Source organism: Grampus griseus, assembly GCF_964374135.1.
Source record: "Grampus griseus genome assembly, chromosome: 12".
In the NCBI taxonomy this organism is placed as follows: domain Eukaryota; kingdom Metazoa; phylum Chordata; class Mammalia; order Artiodactyla; family Delphinidae; genus Grampus; species Grampus griseus.
The window spans coordinates 25,750,269-25,766,877 of record NC_139006.1 but is presented as its reverse complement, the minus strand read 5'-3'; the positions used below and the strand labels follow the sequence as shown (position 1 = coordinate 25,766,877).

At 59.3% G+C, this 16,609-nt stretch overlaps 1 protein-coding gene across 1 annotated transcript; it reads right to left on the bottom strand.

Annotated features, from left to right (window-relative positions):
- Positions 1–5,315: 5,315 nt before the first annotated feature.
- On the bottom strand, positions 5,316–10,439 carry LOC309830825 (RIMS-binding protein 3C-like; the record flags this gene model as incomplete). Its single annotated transcript, XM_082667656.1, has 1 exon — positions 5,316–10,439. The coding sequence occupies one exon, from the start codon at positions 10,437–10,439 to the stop codon at positions 5,316–5,318; it is 5,124 nt and encodes a 1,707-aa protein (XP_082523782.1).
- Between the last annotated feature and the right edge of the window lie 6,170 nt (positions 10,440–16,609).

Genomic DNA, 16,609 nt, shown 5'->3' with positions numbered 1-16,609 from the left:
GCCATGGGGACTGTGCCTGGAGGCTGTCCATGCACCTGGGAGGGGCAGCCGAATCCAGTGGGGGTAGGTGGGATGGGGAAGGTGTGGGGAGATGGCCCCAAGACGCAATGGAGGGCACTTGTGAAGGACATCCGGAGTGAGCTGGCTGAAGGGGCCAGGCAGCTGGAAGGCCCATTTTAGGAGAGAGGAAACTGAGCAGGAGGGTCCAAGCCTCCAGGTGAGCCCCCTCTGACCAAAGCACCCTGACCAAGGGGATGTGACCCATGGGGTCCCTCAGGCTGAGGTCAGTGTCCTGGACGTCCAGCCAAGCAGGCACAGCGCATCAGGTGGTCGGTTACCGGAGGATGAAAGGGAATTTCCCTGAGGGCCCAGAGCACACTGGGGCCCGTAGCCAGGTATCAGAGACCAGGGCTTTTGAGAGAGGGGGAGCCTCTGTTCTGTTCATGGGTCCCAGAACAGACCCATGACAGACCCCCCCAGCCAACAGGACTGGGACAGACTGGTGGGGTCTGCCATGGGTCCGTTCCTGTGGGACTGGCTGGGGTGTCCCTGGTGTCACCACAGCCCCAGGAACCCTCTGTGCCCAGGATCTGGAGCCAGCCTCACCTGGCGATATTGTCGGTTTCATAAGACCTGAGTTGGCTAGTGGGATCTGCCTTAGGTGGAACCCCTGACTCCCTGCCAGCCCCAACCCTGCTTCCAAATCCGACCTCCAGGGGGTGAGACAGGGAGACAGGGTGTTGACCAAAAGGTGAGATGAGCTTCAAATGGGCCTCAGAGGTGACTCTGAGCTTTTTATGTTGTGACCTCCATGCTGTGTTGCTCATATGAACACAGATTTCATATAAGGACTCTGGAATTGATCAGTTAACATTATGGGTTTTTTTAAAATTATTCTGAACATAATAATTTAATATTTTCTTGAGAAGTCAGAATTGACATTTTGGATATCAACTTTTTTTTTTTTATTTTTAGCACCTTTATTGGAGTATAATTGCTTTACAATGGTGTGTTAGTTTCTGCTTTATAACAAAGTGAATCAGCTATACATATACATATATCCCCTTATCTCTTCCCTCTTGCTGGCTCCCTCCCTCCCACCCTAACATTATGTTTTGAATATGCACATTGGCAGAGGGCAGTCACTGAGAGGAAGAGAGGGATGGATGGGCTGGCCCCAGGGGCCCCCAGCAGGATGGGGTTCCCCACAACAGGTGAGCCTCTGGAAGGGCTGGAGGAGCCACACGGCCATCTTCAGGCTGGTTTGTGGGTGCAGCTCTTGTCTACTTGTCGGTGAAGGGGGGTAAATCAGACCGACATTGTGGGGAGCGAGAATGGGACATGAGGTCCCTGACGAGAAATGACTGGGAGGAGGGCTGGCGAGGTGCTGGGCCCTGGCCAGAGGCCCCCAGGCAGAAGTGGCTGTCACCAGGACAAGCTCAGTGACCCTCGCTCCAGAACTCTCCGGACTCTCCGGATACTGCCCGTTTGCCCACTCCATAGCTCCCTCTGCCCTCTGGCCAGCTGAGCTTCCATCCCCCATCCCTTCCTGGGCAGGCCTGAACAGGCTTTGGGCCTCCAGGTCGTCTGGTCAGTCGGGAGGGGCCCAGGCCAAGCATCTGCTCTTCTTCAGCTGCTCACCTTGCTGCACCTGTGTGGCCTCCCCCTGCCCCTGCTCAAAGCCTTCAGGACCTCAGGGCCCCAGGGGGAAGAGAGGTGGGCCCAGAACCATCTGCCCTGCGACCGACCCACACCCCCATCACCTGTGCCCTCACCAGCTTCTTTGGTCTTCCTTTGGGTCCTGACTCCGGGCCACGTGCTCGGTACATATGACCTGCTCAAATCAACCCTCCTGCCCCAGCCCTGCCACAGATGAGGAAACTGAGGCTCAGAGAGGCCTCCCAGCTGTCCACTGGCAGGCTAGGGTTCAGACCCAGGTGGCTGCTCAGTGGCCTCCCCCAGCCTGCCAAGCCCTGCGTTTCTTTGCTCATTCACTGACACTTCCTGTGGCCTCGGGGACACTGGGGTTGGCCAGTCTCCCCAAGGATGGAGGAAGGATGGCTTCTGTGGGTACATGGGGGACCCCCCAGGGTGCTCTGGGGAGAGGGCAGGGAGAGAACAGGGCTGGGCGGGGCCTGAATCCCAAGCCTACAGGGTCAGAGACTTTTCGGCTGCCCTGACCCAGGGGTGCGGTCCCTGCAGAGCAGCCCTCGGTGCGCGCAGGCTGCCCCCTGGTGGCGGCGTGAGAAAGCTCCCGGGGACTGACTTTGAAACCCTTCCAGGAGAGGGGGCCCTCGCCAGCAGGAGGGCACCTGTCCCCATCCCCTCCCCGCCAGCCCGTGCCACTGCTCCCTGAGTTTCCCCAAATGTCCAATCGCTCATTATTCCCATGAGTCGGGGCCTTTGCTGTTCCCTCCGCCTAGGATGACCCCCTCCTCACCTGCCCCAGTGCCCGCGATCAGAATCACAGCCTTCCTCTGCTTCCCAGGGTCCATGTCTGACTCTATTCCAGGGGATGGGGAGGCCCAGTACGTGATGTGAACCCCCAGAGCCCTGCACAGGAGCCACACACAGAGGATGATCAAAAATTGCTAGCTCTGGGCTTCCCTGGTGGCGCGGTGGTTAAGAATCTGCCTGCCAATGCAGGGGACACAGGTTCGAGCCCTGGTCCGGGAAGATCCCACGTGCCGCAGAGCAACTAAGCCCGAGAGCCACAACTACTGAAGCCCGCGCACCTGGAGCCCGTGCTCCGCAGCAAGAGAAGCCACTGCAATGAGAAGCCGGCTCACTGCAACGAAGAGTAGCCCCCGCTCTCCGCAACTAGAGAAAGCGTATTTATTGAGGATCTGCTATCTGCCAGGCAATGAACAAGCCAAAGAGCTCCCTGCCTTTGTGGGGCTTACATTCCAGCTGGGGTGGGGTGACTGCAGGGATGGAACACGGACAGTATAAAAACCACAGGTGACATACCAGGTGTGGATAAGGGCAACGGAGAAAAACAGGCAGGGTGGGGGCAGGAGGGAGGGGTGGGGTGCCACTTCCTGGCCATGACACAGACTACTCTGCAGCTATCGGAAAAAAGGTAAGAGATGCTGGCCAATGGTCAGGAGAGGAGGTTAAGTAAAAACTGATGGGACGGACTTCCCTGGTGGCACAGTGGTTGGGAGTCCGCCTGCTGATGCAGGGGACGGGGGTTCGTGCCCCGGTCTGGGAGGATCCCACATGCCGTGGAGCGGCTGGGCCCGTGAGCCATGGCCGCTGAGCCTGTGCGTCCGGAGCCTGTGCTCCACAACAGGAGAGGCCACAACAGTGAGAGGCCCGCGTACCGCAAAAAAAAAAAAAAAAATACTGATGGGACAATATGGCTAGCATAATTCTCCTTGGGTTACATTTGTGGTTCCCATGGAATGACAGCTACTGTGTTTAATTTTGAAAGTGCTGGATTAAGTTTCTATCCTCTTGCTAAATTGTCGTTGCTCTTCCAGTATGTGGGGACCATACTTGTGCCCCCCCTCAGACTGTGGGGAGCCCACTGAGCCCTCCAACCTGAGCCCACGCCCCGGGAGGGGCTGGGTAGTTCTCTCTTGCAAAAACAGCTTTCTTGTGGGCCTCTCTCATGGGCCTCAGGTTCTATTCTGGGTTGTGAGCTCACAAAGATCTGATGATTTGAAAGATTGTGAAAGCTGAGAGATGTTTGCACGCCCGTGTTCACAGCAGCATGATTCACAAGGGCCCAAAAAAGTGGAAGCAACCCCGATGTATGAATGGATAAACAAAATGTGCTCCATCTATACAATGGAATATGATTCAGCCTTAAGAAGGAACAAAACTGTGACACCTGCTACAACATGGATGAAACTTGAGGACATTATGCTCAGTGAAATAAGTCAGACACCAAAAGACAATTTACTGTGCAAGTCCACTTACATGACCTCCCTGGAGTAGTCAAATTCGTACAGTCAGAAAGTAGATTAGAGGTTACCGGGGGCTGAGGGAGGGGGTGGGAAGCTGTCGTGTAATGGGTGTAGAGTTTCAGTTTTGCAAGATGAAAAGACATTCTGGAGATGGGTTGCACAACACCGTGAATGTACTTAGCACTACGGAACCGTACACTTAAAAATGGTTGAGATGGTAAATTTGATGGTATGTATATTTCATCCAAATTTTAAAAAAATAAGAAATTGTGATCCGGTCTGGGTTGCCCCTCCAGCCAGCCGAGGAGACTCTGTGCCAGCCTTCTCACTGGAAAGCCAGGTGGTTGTGCGGGAGAGGGGGTGGTCATGGCCCTCAGTGGACAGTTTCCTTCCAGGCTGAGACCTGAAGCTTCTGCTCACAAGTGGTGAGTATGTGCATGCACCTCATGGCCTCCACGCTGGTTCCTGTGTTCTCTGAGGATAAGGCAGGTTGGGTTGAGGCATCCCCTGGGCCTGCCCCTCCTTGTTCCCACCTCAGCCCAGGGGGCAGCACAGTGGAAACTTCTGGACCCGATTCACCAACTCCCCAGAGAACCTGCCCTTAGCTCCAATCCTTCTGGCCGGATGCTTCCAATCAGTTCCCCTTGCCCCCAGGGAAGGTGGTGCCCTTTCTCTGATAGCAGTGGGGACATGGGGAAAAGTGGAACATCAAATAGAAGCAGAGAAGAATGAAGACCACCCTTGGTCCCCACCTTCTGGAATGGGAGCCCCCAGAGGACCATGGGAGGAAGCAGCACGGCAGCCCTGTGACCTGAGACAAGGGGACCCTCTGAGTCTCAGTGACTCTTCTGTGAATGGGGTGAATGTGGACACGCCCTCCCAGGGAGGCCCCTCAGAAGTGAGAAGCGCTGGGGAAAGATACAGAGGGGGACCCCCAGCTGGGATGCGCTGACCCCACCCTCCACAAAGGGCTGACCCCAGGGACACAGTCTGCCTGCAGGGACACCTTGTGGGGCCCTGCTTCTCAGCCCTGGCTCTTCGCTGGACCCTCCACAGCCCTGCCAGCCGACGCTGACCTGAGCCTCCCTAAAGGGTTCGCACCCTCCCCCCCACCCCCCCAGCCAGGGAAACATGTCTGCAGAGAGGGAGGAGAGGCGGGCTTTGTTCCTTGGTTGTGCTTTCACTTCTAAAACATCCTTTTTCTTTTCTTCTATGAACATTTTAATGAGGAGTTGAACAAAAGATAGAAAAAATAACATTCTGATGGCTTTTTTTTTTATTTAAGAAGCAGGCTTTTCTTGAGACTTTCATACAAGGCAATGGGTGAGTAAGGCTAAACTCCTAAAGAAAACGCGTACTGGTGATGGAGCAGAAAAAGGCACTTCTCCCAAAACCTGCTGGTTACCAGCCTGTCAGCCTCTCGGGGGCTACTTGCTCTGCTTTCTTCTGGAAACAGGTCCATTCAGACCTAAGCCCTGCTGGCCTCGAGGCCAGGAGGACTGGGATGGCCGAGTGTTCCGAGCATTGGTGCATGGAGCAGGCGCTGCACACAAAGTGAGGAGGGCTTGGTGGTGGGTCCGCATGTGGGGCGCAGGTGGCTAGAGCGGGGAGCTGCACTCGCTCTCCCTGGAGGGACATGTGATCCAGCAGGTGGACTGAGACCAGGCCTCTGTGGCCACCCGACTCCCCATAGTAGAATCCCTTGTCATCTGCAGGCCCATAGACAGTGACCACATCCCCCACCCTCAGTGACATCTTGCCCTTCACCAGGCCCCCTGCCGGCCCATCCCTGGGGTCATAGTCCAGAGCCGCCACCATGGTCTTTGGAGTCCACAGTGAGGGCCTTCTGGGGCTCCCCTGCGGCAGGGGGAAGGAGCCCTGGGGGCCTCTAAGCCCCCCAAAGTCATCGAGGTGGGCCACGGAGGGCAGGTACCCTTGCCCCAGCAAATGCCACCTCCCACCAGTCCACTCCGTGCCCGTGTCCACCTTGTCCACCAGGTGCCTGGGGATGTTGCCCACTTGCCCATCGTGTTCGCCACGATAGAAGCCGTGGGTGTCCTGAGGGCCCCACACTCTCAGCAACTGCCCTTTCCGGAAGGTCAGCTCCTCCTCTGCAGCCTCGGGGGTGGCAGACATCACCAGGGGGATGTAATCAGAGAGGGCCACAAAGAGCTTGGCTGGAGGGTCTACCCTCGTTCCCAGCGGTGGGTCGCCACCCCTGGACATCCTGATGACCCTGCTGGATGGAGCGGGACACAGTGCCAAGCTGGGCTCCTGGAACCAGCCCTCTCTCTTGCCCCCCAGAGCCTGACCTGGCCTGCTCTGTCTCCTGAGCTCCTTCCTCTGCTCTCGCCCCTCTCTGCCCCATAGACCGAAGCGCCCTGCCTCCTCCTGCAGAATGTCACAGAAGTCAGACACGTATCGCTGGCTGGTGCCCAGCTGGGGAGGGGTGAATGCTGGAGCATTTTGCTTTTGTCTGAGGACCTTCTCAAGGGCAGCCTTCTCCTGACACGGCTCTTTCCTGGGTCCACACTCAGGGGACCGACAGATGACTCCTGCAGCAGGGCTTTGGCTGGTGCCCATGTGCCGGTACTGGTCCTCTTCCCCCCGAGACTGGCCCTGGGGCAGAGGTGGCCTGTGGTTCCGGGGACTCTTCTGGAAGAGCTGGTCCTTTCTGGAGAGCTCCCGGGCCTCTGTGGGCCTCTGGGCTTGGCTGTCTGACCCTGCACTTGGAAATTCTCCGTCTGAACTCAGTCTGGGCTTCAGGGACTGCCTCCTTGGGGGTTCTTCAGGGAATGCTTCTAGAAACTTGGCCTGGGGCTCCCCGCAGCTTCCGGGGCTGTGGGAACTGGCCTTGGCCCTCGGGGGAGTCAGCACCAGCCTCTGAGGGCAGATGGGGAAGGTCATTCTGCCAGTGGACGGGTCCCCACAGGTGCAGCTAAAGGGAGACATCTCTGGCAATCGGAGACAGGTGACGCAGTTGTGAGGGATCTGAGCCGGCACTGAATCCACGGATTCTCCACAGAAGGACATGGTTCTCACCGAGATATTCTGGCACATCGGTGGCAGCTGGAGCTGGGAAAATTCCAACAGGATGCTCCCGGCGGTGGCATCGGCCACCTCTGCCACCTTGAGTCCATCGGCATACACAGCATAGCCGGTGACCTGGACTCCGTTGGAGGACCCAGCTGAGTCGATGGTCACGGGGAGCCAGCTGACCACCAGGAGGCCCGGTGAGGCATGGTGCTCCACCAGCACGTCCAGTGGAGGGTCAGGGGGGCCCGCCAAGGGTGTGTTGAAGGTGATGGTTGAGGACATTGTTTCCCAGCGCTCCGGCAGCGAGTCCCACGGTGGGTGCACCTCCACCCTCACCTGGTACCTCGTGCCGGGATGCAGGTGGTGGAAGGTGTAGCAGCTCACGCCCGCTAGGGTCAGGGCACACTCCAGGTCATCCAGGTACACCATGTGGGGGTGGCTGCTGCCAACCCAGGTGATCTCGGCCGACGTGGCTGCAACACTCTTCAGGTAAAGTTGCGTAGGGGCCACACAAAAGACACTGTTGGTCCCCAGAAGAGGTCTGGAGAAGCCCTGCTTGCCCATGCTCTGCTGAGAGCCCAGCCGGCCATCTTCCATCTTGGCATCTGAGATTTCTATTGCCACTTCGGTCTTGGAGCCCACCCTCACCGTTGTCGCGTGTGGCCCCCTGTCCACTGTCCCCTGGGCTTTCCCAGGTACTAAGCTGTGACCAGTGTCTTCCTTCGAAGCTTTGCCCTGCCCAGCCGGGAGTCGAGTGGGGCCAAGGTCAGGGAACTCATGGGGCAGGCAGCCCAGGATGTCACTATCTGAAATCTGCTCCACCAGGTTGGACTGCACCAGCCCCTGCCGGCCGTCCTCAAGCTCCCCTTTGTAGAAGCCGTCCTCATCCATGTCCCCAAAGACATACACGTAATCCCCAGCAGTGAGCAGCAGTTCGCTCTCGGGGTGCTTGTTGGGCCCTTCAAATGGGTTGTAGCTATACCGAGCCAGAAAGATCTTGAGCTTGGGGGTGGTGGGGGCCTCCGAACCCCCCACTTCCAGGGTTGAGGACACGCTATAGGGCTCCAGATCTTCCACCTCGCTGGCTGTGTCCACGTCCAGAGTAGGGCAGGATGGCACAGGGGCCCACATGGACTCCACCTCAGAGGAGGAGTTCGACTGGGAGCTGGTTTTCTTGGCCTGGGGCCTGGAGTCCAGAGGTCGGCTGCTTGGGACTCTGTCTGGCACTTTGGGGGCACTGGTTGCCTCCCCGAGGGCAACTGGGTTCTCCAGCAGGAAGTCTTCCTTCTCCTGTTTGGCTCTGCTAGGCTGAGACGATGCTTGGTCCTCAGGCCCTAGCTGCAACTTGGTTCTTCCACTGCTTCTCACTTGGGACTCCGGGGCTGGCGGGGCCTCGCGGGGTTCCTGGGGAGGGTGACCAGGCTGACACTGCAGTGCCCGCATCTCCTCCCAGGCCGTCTGGAGATCACACAGGGCCTTCTGCTGGTCGTGCAGCAGCTGTTGCTGCCTGTCCTGCCCTCGTGCCGCCTGCTGCAACAGCTGCCTCGCCAGCAAGCCGGCGGCGTTGCGCTCCCGGCACGCGAGGCCCAGCTGCCCGCGCACGTCTTTGTTCTCGGCCGCCACCTTTCCCATCCAGTCGGCCTGGGCCTGCAGCCGCGCGTTCTCCTTCGCCAGCCAGGCGCCTTCGCGGAGCGCCGCCTGCAGCCTCGCCTCGGCCTTCTCGCCGCGTCGCCGCGCCACCGCCGCCTGCGCGCCCAGCTCCGCGCACTCTCGCCGCTGCGCGCTCAGCTCGCGCTCCAGTGCCTGTACTTGGCTCCGCGCCTCCTCGCATGGCGCGCTCTGGCCGCCCGCCTCCGCCCGGGCGCTGCTGGTGGCCTGCTGCAGGGTCAACTGCCTCTGCAGGCGCAGCACCTCCCGCTGGGACTCGCGTTGCAGCCGGTCCAGGTCTCTGACGTTGAGCCACTGGGCGCAGGCGGCGCCCCCCGCAGCGAGCGGGGCGCTGCTGAGTCCCGAGGCGATGCGCGCCTGCAGTAGGTGGCACTCCTGCCGCAGCTCTTCGATCTGCTTGTCCTTGTCCAGCAGCACGCTAGCCTGCTCCGACAAGTCCCGCGCACGCTGGCGGGCGAAGGCCTGGCACAGCTCCAGGCCCGCGCGGCTCTCGCCGGGCACAGGCGCGCTCACAGCACGCTGGTTGGTCTCCTGCAGCTTGTGGGCCCGGTCCTCCAGGCGCCGCGCGAGGTCGGTCAGCTCGGCATGCTTCACCTTGAGCCGCTTCACCTTCTTGTCCGCCTTGTCGGAGAAGCCCGCGCGCCGCAGCTGCAGGTTCTCTTCGCGCAGGCCGGAGCAGCGGCGCGCCAGGACCTGCAGCGCCTCGGACAGCTCCAAGTTCTGCTTCAGCAGCTCGCTGTAGTCCGGGCCCGGCGGCAGGGGGTTCAGGGCTTCGCAGGGCTGACTCCCGGACTCTTCCCCTCCTCGCGGGTCGCTAGGTCTCCTGCGCTCCGATAGTGGCGGCGGGGGGCTCAGGGACCCCGGGATGGAGGCGTCTGGAGAGGAGGATTCGGGGGCCTTGGGGCGACTCAGGGTGCTGTCGAGCGAGAGGGAACGCGCTGGTGCCAAGGAATCGAGGGAGCTGGCGCGCGCGGGGAGCACGCTGTCCGGGGAGTTGGAGCACGCCGCGGGCACCCGGTCGAGGGAGCGGGAGCGCGCGCGGGCGCCCGCGCTCAGGCCGTCAAGGGGTTCTAGTCGACATGAGGACTTGGCGGCGGCCTCAGGAGGTGGCTCTTCTGAAGAATGCGCGGCCTGGGGGTCGGGGGTGCCGGACAAGGCGGGGTGCCAGCGGAAGTGTTCCAGAATGTACTTGAGGAAGAGCTGGCGCTCCACGTCGAGTGCCGCCTGCAGGTGGCGGATGCGCGAGGCCTGCTCTCCGTTCGTTTCCCAGCGGAGCTGCGCCAGCACTTCCTGCAGGCGACAGCGGCACTGCGCTGCGGCCTCTTCGGGCGCCCCCGCACGGCCGCAGTAGCCGCGGTTCATCAGCTCCTCTGCCAGCTGGCGCTGCAGCTCCCGGGCCTCGCGCACCACGCCATCGCGCTCGCGGTGCAGCAGCTGCTGCAGCTGTCGCATCTCGGCCTCCTTCCAGCGCAGCAGCTGCCGGATCTCGGCTTCGCGCTCCCGCAGCACCTCCTCCTGCAGCTGCCGCAGCTCCCGGCTGCGCTGCGCCTCCCACTTGGAGCGCAGGTGATCAACCAGCTGTTGCCGTTCCTGCTCGGCCTCCTCCCGCTGCTGCCGCGCTTGGGCAGCGAAGCGCCGCCGCTCCTCCCGCCCGCGCGCCCGCTCCGCCTCCAGCTCGGCCCGCAGCTTCTCCAGCTCGGCCCGCAGCTTCTCCAGCTCACGCCTCTGCTCCTCCAGCGCCGCCGCCGCCGGGCCCGGAGTAGCCGGCTTCTTGGGTGTCACGCGGCCGCCGCCAGAAGGGCTGGGCGAGTCCTTGGTCATGGTGGTCGCGGCCAGGCAAGACGCCTGACCTCTCTTGGCCCAGGCCGCCGCTCGCCAACGGCCGCTGCCCTGGCCGCGGTCAACCGTCCCGCGCGCCCCTTCCGGGGTCCCTGAGGGTTCCCGCGCGCCCCTTCCGCCTCTGGGCGCGTTCTCCCACCCTCTGCAGTGGGTGCGGCTACCCCGTGCTCCTCTCCCGGCTGCCTATGTTGGCGCTGGGCTCTAGACACCCAGGCTAGACACAGCTCCTGTCCTTCCCAGGATGCCCACGAGTCTCGCTGGCCCCAGGCCTCTCCCTGATCCTGGCACTATATCTCTTACGACCCACCCCGGCCCTCTTCCAGGCACTGGACAATCCCTTTCAGGCCAAGGAACCCGTGGGAAGCCTGAGCTGCTTCTCTGGGCATAGAGAAAGGGGGCTCAGTGTTTGGCTCAAGATCACCAATGGATTCAGGTGGTGTGGTGGCTGGAAACTGCAACAGGATATGCCCAAACTTGGGGGTGTGCCCTGGGCTCACCCAGAGGAGGGGGCATCTGGCTCCTGCATCTCCACTGTGCCTACCCATCCAAGGACCCCTTCCAAGGACTGTTTAAACCTCCTATACCCATTTTACAGAGAAGTCTCAAGTCCATGACCTGGGCATGGTGCCAGCCGAGACAGGGGACAAGTGTTCCTTCGAGGACCATAGCCCTGGCCTGTGATTACTTGGTTCATTTTCACAATCATCCCGCAAGGACGCTCAGAGAGATAAGGGCCTCCCCACAGTCACATGGCCCAGAAGTAGCTAAGTTGGAATTCAAACCTGCAAAATTATACCTCCAGATTCCATGGGCACTCTGATGCCATCTGGTCAATCTCAGGGTCGCAGGTGGGAGGACCCCTACCCAGTCTTTCTCTCAGTGGGGAGCCTTACATTTCATATCTGCAGAAGGATAAGAGGGTCAAGTGGAACCCAGAGACTGGGACGGCCAGTTGGAGAGGCAGGGAGGGAGGTGAAGGATGGGGCCACCATGAGGGCCCAACCTGCCCTTTGGTCAGACTCAGGAGTGCCCGGGGCTACCTGCTTTCCCAAAAAGTAAAGCCAAAGGCCTGTATGGGCCCTGCTGGGTCCCCACACCACCTCCCTGGATACAGCAAGGCCAGAGAACTTTCCATGGCTTTCCAAGGGGCAGTGTATCAGATGGTTAGGGCTGGTGGGACTTTGGAAGCAAATAGTCCTTAAGCTTTTCGAGCTGCTCCCATGTTCTCATCTGTAAAATGGGCTAATAATGCAGCTCCCTCCCTTGCTTTGTGACCTCCCAGAGTTTCCTGACCTCTCTGAGCATCCATTTCCTCTGTGAGGTTTCAAGGAGGTAAGAGTATACAGTGCCCAGAACAAGGCTCTCTAGCAGCTCACTGATTTTAATTCTAGTCCCTCTTTCACAGCTAAGGAAACTGAGGTCTGCAAGGTAGGAATTTGGCTGAAGTCAGGCAGGGCCTCCATGGTGGAGGCAGCCCAGGTACTCTCTGAGTTCCCTGGGACTCACTCCATATACCTCAGGGCAGGTGGGAAGCCTCAGAGTCTGGGGCATCCATCCAGGCTTTGCCACTTTTTGGCTGAGGGACCACTGATGACTTCACCTCTCAGCCTCTTCACAATGTGTATATTGGTAGCACCAGCCTCCCAGGGTTGGAGGCACACCAGGGCTCTGTTGGCCGAGCTCTGGGTGTATAGTAGGTGCTGCACTGAGGTCTGTGCAAGTTCCTATCTCCCCATCTAGGGCTTGGCCTGGACCTTCACAAGCTTCTTCCAGGAGTCTGAAGAATTCCCCTGGCTCAAAGGCCTCTGGGCCTTTGCATGCGTTGTTTCCCCTGCTGGGATGCCAACCTGGCCCGACACAAAGGTAACATGTGCCATGCTCCATGCTAATGCTTGCCATTCGGTATTTATTTATTTATTTATTTATTTGCCATACCACCATGAGGCTTGTGGGATCTTAGTTCCCCAATCAGGGATTGAACCTGCGCCCTCAGCAGTGAAAGTGTGGCGTCCTAGCCACTGTACCTCCAGAGAATTCCCTGCCATACAGTATTCAAACCACCCATTTCACAGATGAGAAGTCCCAAGCCGCAGTGGGTTAAGAGTTCTGCTCAAGGTGACAGGCTGATTAGTGGGTTCCACACAACCTGGTTTTGTCCACTCACTTATTACTAACCTTATCTTATCCTTTGGCCTCTGCTTAGCAGTTCCTCCTCCAGGAAGCCTTCCCTGACTCTCCAGCCTGGGCTGGGGCGACCCAGGACTCTGCAGCTCAGATCACACCACATGGTGCCTCTCCTTTTGGAGCAGGGATATGTCTAATACACAGGTGTGTCTCTGCCCAGAGTGGGCTCAGAGGAGGGGTAAGAAAGTCCCTCCCCAGAAAGGTGGTACCTGAATGGGGGAGGCAGACAGGCCAGGTGGCCAGGTGAGGATGTGCCCTTCACGCCCTGCCTGCCTGCCTGGCACTGGGCAGCAAGGGTGAGGACCCCAGGTTCAAGGCTGCCCACTGGGACCTTGGGCAGAGGCATCAGGCTGGCCGGGAGTGAGGCTCAGTTCTCAGGAGAGGTGTTGGCAGGATCGTAAGCTGTGGAATATGCGCGTGCCTGCACACACACACAGAGCTTCCCTTAGCCTGGCCACCTGTGTGGTTGGGAGCTTGGGACTCCTACTTAAGTCCGGCTCTTCCCTGCCCTTCCTGCTGTGGTACCACATAGCTCCTGGGAAATGCGGATGGACATCTGGTACCCGGCCATTTGCATCCAGTCTTTAATGCTGTGATCCCATTAGCAACACCTCTGCTTCTCAGGGTATGGTGCCAACCTGGCCCGGTGGCACCTGGGCCCTCTCACAGCTTGGGCTCTGCTGCTCTGAGGATGGCTGTCTAATCACGAGCCACCCACCGGACACTCGGAGTGAATTCCCCCCCCCCCAGCCTCTCTTCTGTGACTGACCTTCCTGGGTTGCTCCTGGGGCAGGACAGACACACGGCCCTCTCACTTACACAGTACTTTCTCCAGGTAGGCAGGTAGATGACCTTGAACCCATCTCGCAGGTGGGAAAACCGAGGCTCAGAGAAGCACTTTCTGTGTTCATTCAGCACTTGGCTCTATGGGCTCCACCCTTTTTGTTGTACTCATGTTTTTCTTTTTTGTTGTTGTTGTTTTTTGTTTTGTTTTCTTTTTTGGGGCCACACTGTGAGGCTTGTGGGATCTCAGTTTCCTGACCAGGGATTGAACCCAGGCCCTGGGCAGTGAAAGCATGGAGTCCTAACCACTAAGCCTCCAGGGAACTCCTAATACTCAAGTTTTTCAAACTAGGTTCCCTTGAACCCTGATGTGCCATGGGAGATGCCACTGGGCAGTGGCAAGTGGCAAGAACACAGGGAATTTTGGTTCCAGATGTTCTCTGTGAGAGGAGAGGTGGATGGGAGGGAGGGGGGAGGTTAGACACAGGGACAGTCCAGGTGGTCGTGGAGCCACGGGGAGCATGTCTTCACGGGACCCTCAGCACTGCTCTGTTTGACAGAGGCCGAGGCCCCGAGGCTCAGCGGGAGCAGGTGGCTTGCCAGGGCACGTGGGCAGCTGTGGCAAAGCTGGACGGTCGCCTCAGGGCACTGGGTGGGGCGCCACAGCCTGGATGTCCTGCTGCAGCCCCAAGCAGGGCTGCCAACAGTCAGGGCAGGAGGGCAGGCTGCAACTGAGGAGGCGGACCCCAGCCTGAGTCCCTGGGAGCCCCACAGTGCCATCAAAGGCCCATCAGAGGCATCTGGAATGTGGTTGAGTGCATGAGCAAACTGTGCTGCCCTGGTACCCGGCTCCTGCCATCCCACACTTGTCACGTTGTGCACTGATTGTCCAGTGACCTGCCTGCCACCCCCATGGACTCTGAGCTTGGGGAACTTGACTGCTTTCTCTGGTCTCACCTTTCTTCCCTAAAACATGAATGGGATAGATTATATGGGTAGTTTTCAAACTGGGCTCCTTTAGAGTCCGGGGCTCCTGGAAGATACTGTAGGGGTGGGAAGGATATGCCAGAGCTGAAGGGGAGACACTGCCCCTACAGGACATGGCCACTAATTCGTGTCATTTGTCAGGTTCTAAGGAGGACTTTGGTTGAATAGTGTTTTTTAATAGCATTTAAAGAGGTATGCTGGGAATTCCCTGGCGTTCCAGTGGTTAGGACTCAGCAGTGCTGCCACTGCAGGGGGCACGCATTCCAGCCCTGGTCGGAGAACTAAGATCCCACAAGCCTCATGGCGCAGCCAAAAAAAAAAAAAAAAGAAGGTGTGCTGCTGGCAACAAGTTTGAGAACCTCTGGGTTAGAGACACTCCTGTCTATTATGGGCACAGACACCACTGCCTCAACACCCCATGATTCCACTGATCCTGAGAGGGGGCACGTGCCCCTCACGTCTGGCTTCGCCCCACATCACCAGCCCTGTGCTCCATGTGTGATCTCTGGGTCGTGTGGGGTCCTGGGATGCTGATCCGCATCCCTCCTTTGCCACCCACGCCCCGCGTTTTGCAGAGCTTGAGGCCTTGGTGAGGGCCCTGGGCTCCATCCTGAGAGCCCCCTGGAGAGTTTTAAGCCCCCAGCCTCTGTGGCCACAATAGCCCCAGCTTTCCAGCCCACTTCTCTTATGTGTGAGTCATCAATGTGTTTTCTGTCTGTTCTCTGATACCTCCTCAGCGTCTAGAACAGTGGCCAGTACATGGTCCACGCTCAGTGAATACGCGACTAAATACGGAGGCAGGCTGACCAGGTGTGGCCTCCGTCCTCGTGGAGTTTACAGTCCAAGGGCAGACACAGGCATTAAACACAAATATGGCAAAGGGACGTAGTGAACTCGGAGTGTGGACCAGTGCTGGGGGCTGAGGGTGATGCTAACGGGGAGAAGACCCCAGCTGAGCTGAGGCAGGAGAGCAAGGGCTGCCCAGAGCTGAGACTGGATGTCGGGCAGAGAGACCTGCCAAGCTCCCGGCCCCTCTCAGTCTGTCATGGTCCTTGTGTGCCTGAGGAGGGACTGGGGCTCAGAAGGGAAGGGTCACTCAGCCGCAGCCCACCCAGAGCTTCCTGCTCCAGGTTGTGGGAGGTCTGGCACCCCCAGCACCAGCCCTTCCTGGATGGATATATTCTCTGCCTCCACTCCTGGGCCCTGCTGCCTGCTCTGGCCAGTCCACGCCCTCCCGGGCAGGCAGGGACAGCGTGTGCCGGCTTCCAGCTCTCCGGCTGGGGCTCCCTGGCCTGCTGGGCTGGCCTCTCACCTGGCAGCCTCAGCCTCCCCACACACGTGCCCCCGTGGGTGGCCAGCCCCCCCCCCACCCCGCACATGACAGGCCTGACGCCTGAGGTCCCACCACAGCTGGGGAGGCTGGCACTGTCCTGTTCAGAGGAGGAAACTGCCTTGGCCCGTGCGACCCAAGTCTGAGCTCTGAACTGGTGCCGTCAGAGCCTGTCCATGGGCTCTGGCCACCCAGGTGCCATCGTAATCCCCAAGCTGCTGCCTCCTGAGGACCCCGCGGGGCTGCCAGCAGCGTCTTGACTTGCAGCTGCCCGCTGTTGCCAGGACAGAGCCATCCTCCGTCTTCTTCATCTGCATTCCTCTCCGCTCTGGGCCTATTCCGACCACCCTTCTCTCTCCATAGCCTGAAGCTCGAGGCCTTGTCCATCTCCCACTGACACTAGTGGCAAGACTTTTTGTCCAGTTATTTGGCCATTGCTCTAGGTCAGGGGACGGTCTTTCCTTCATCAAAGGGCACCCAGTCTGGCTGAGCACCCAGTCTGGTCTGGGCAGAGGGTGGGGGGCAGGTGCTATGTTAATTTCTTCATTCACTAAACAGAAATCCTCCAATGGGGTTTGTGAAGGAAGGGAGGAAGGAAGGATGGAAGGATGGAAGGAAGGAGGGAGAGTAGGGGGGCATAGCAGGGAAGGAGGGAAAGAGGGAGCCCTTTGGGTTGGCTGAGTCTCCCAGCCCTTACTTTACCCCACACAGTCCAGGAGCGGACTTGGACTAGACCCTTAGATGGCCAGGGGGCTGAGAAAAGCTTGATTGACCCCTTGAGCCTCAGTTTCTTCCTCTCAATGGGGCTGGTAACAGTTCTGACCACAGAGGATGGTTGGGAGCGTCAAAGAAAGGCTTGTGAGTCGGC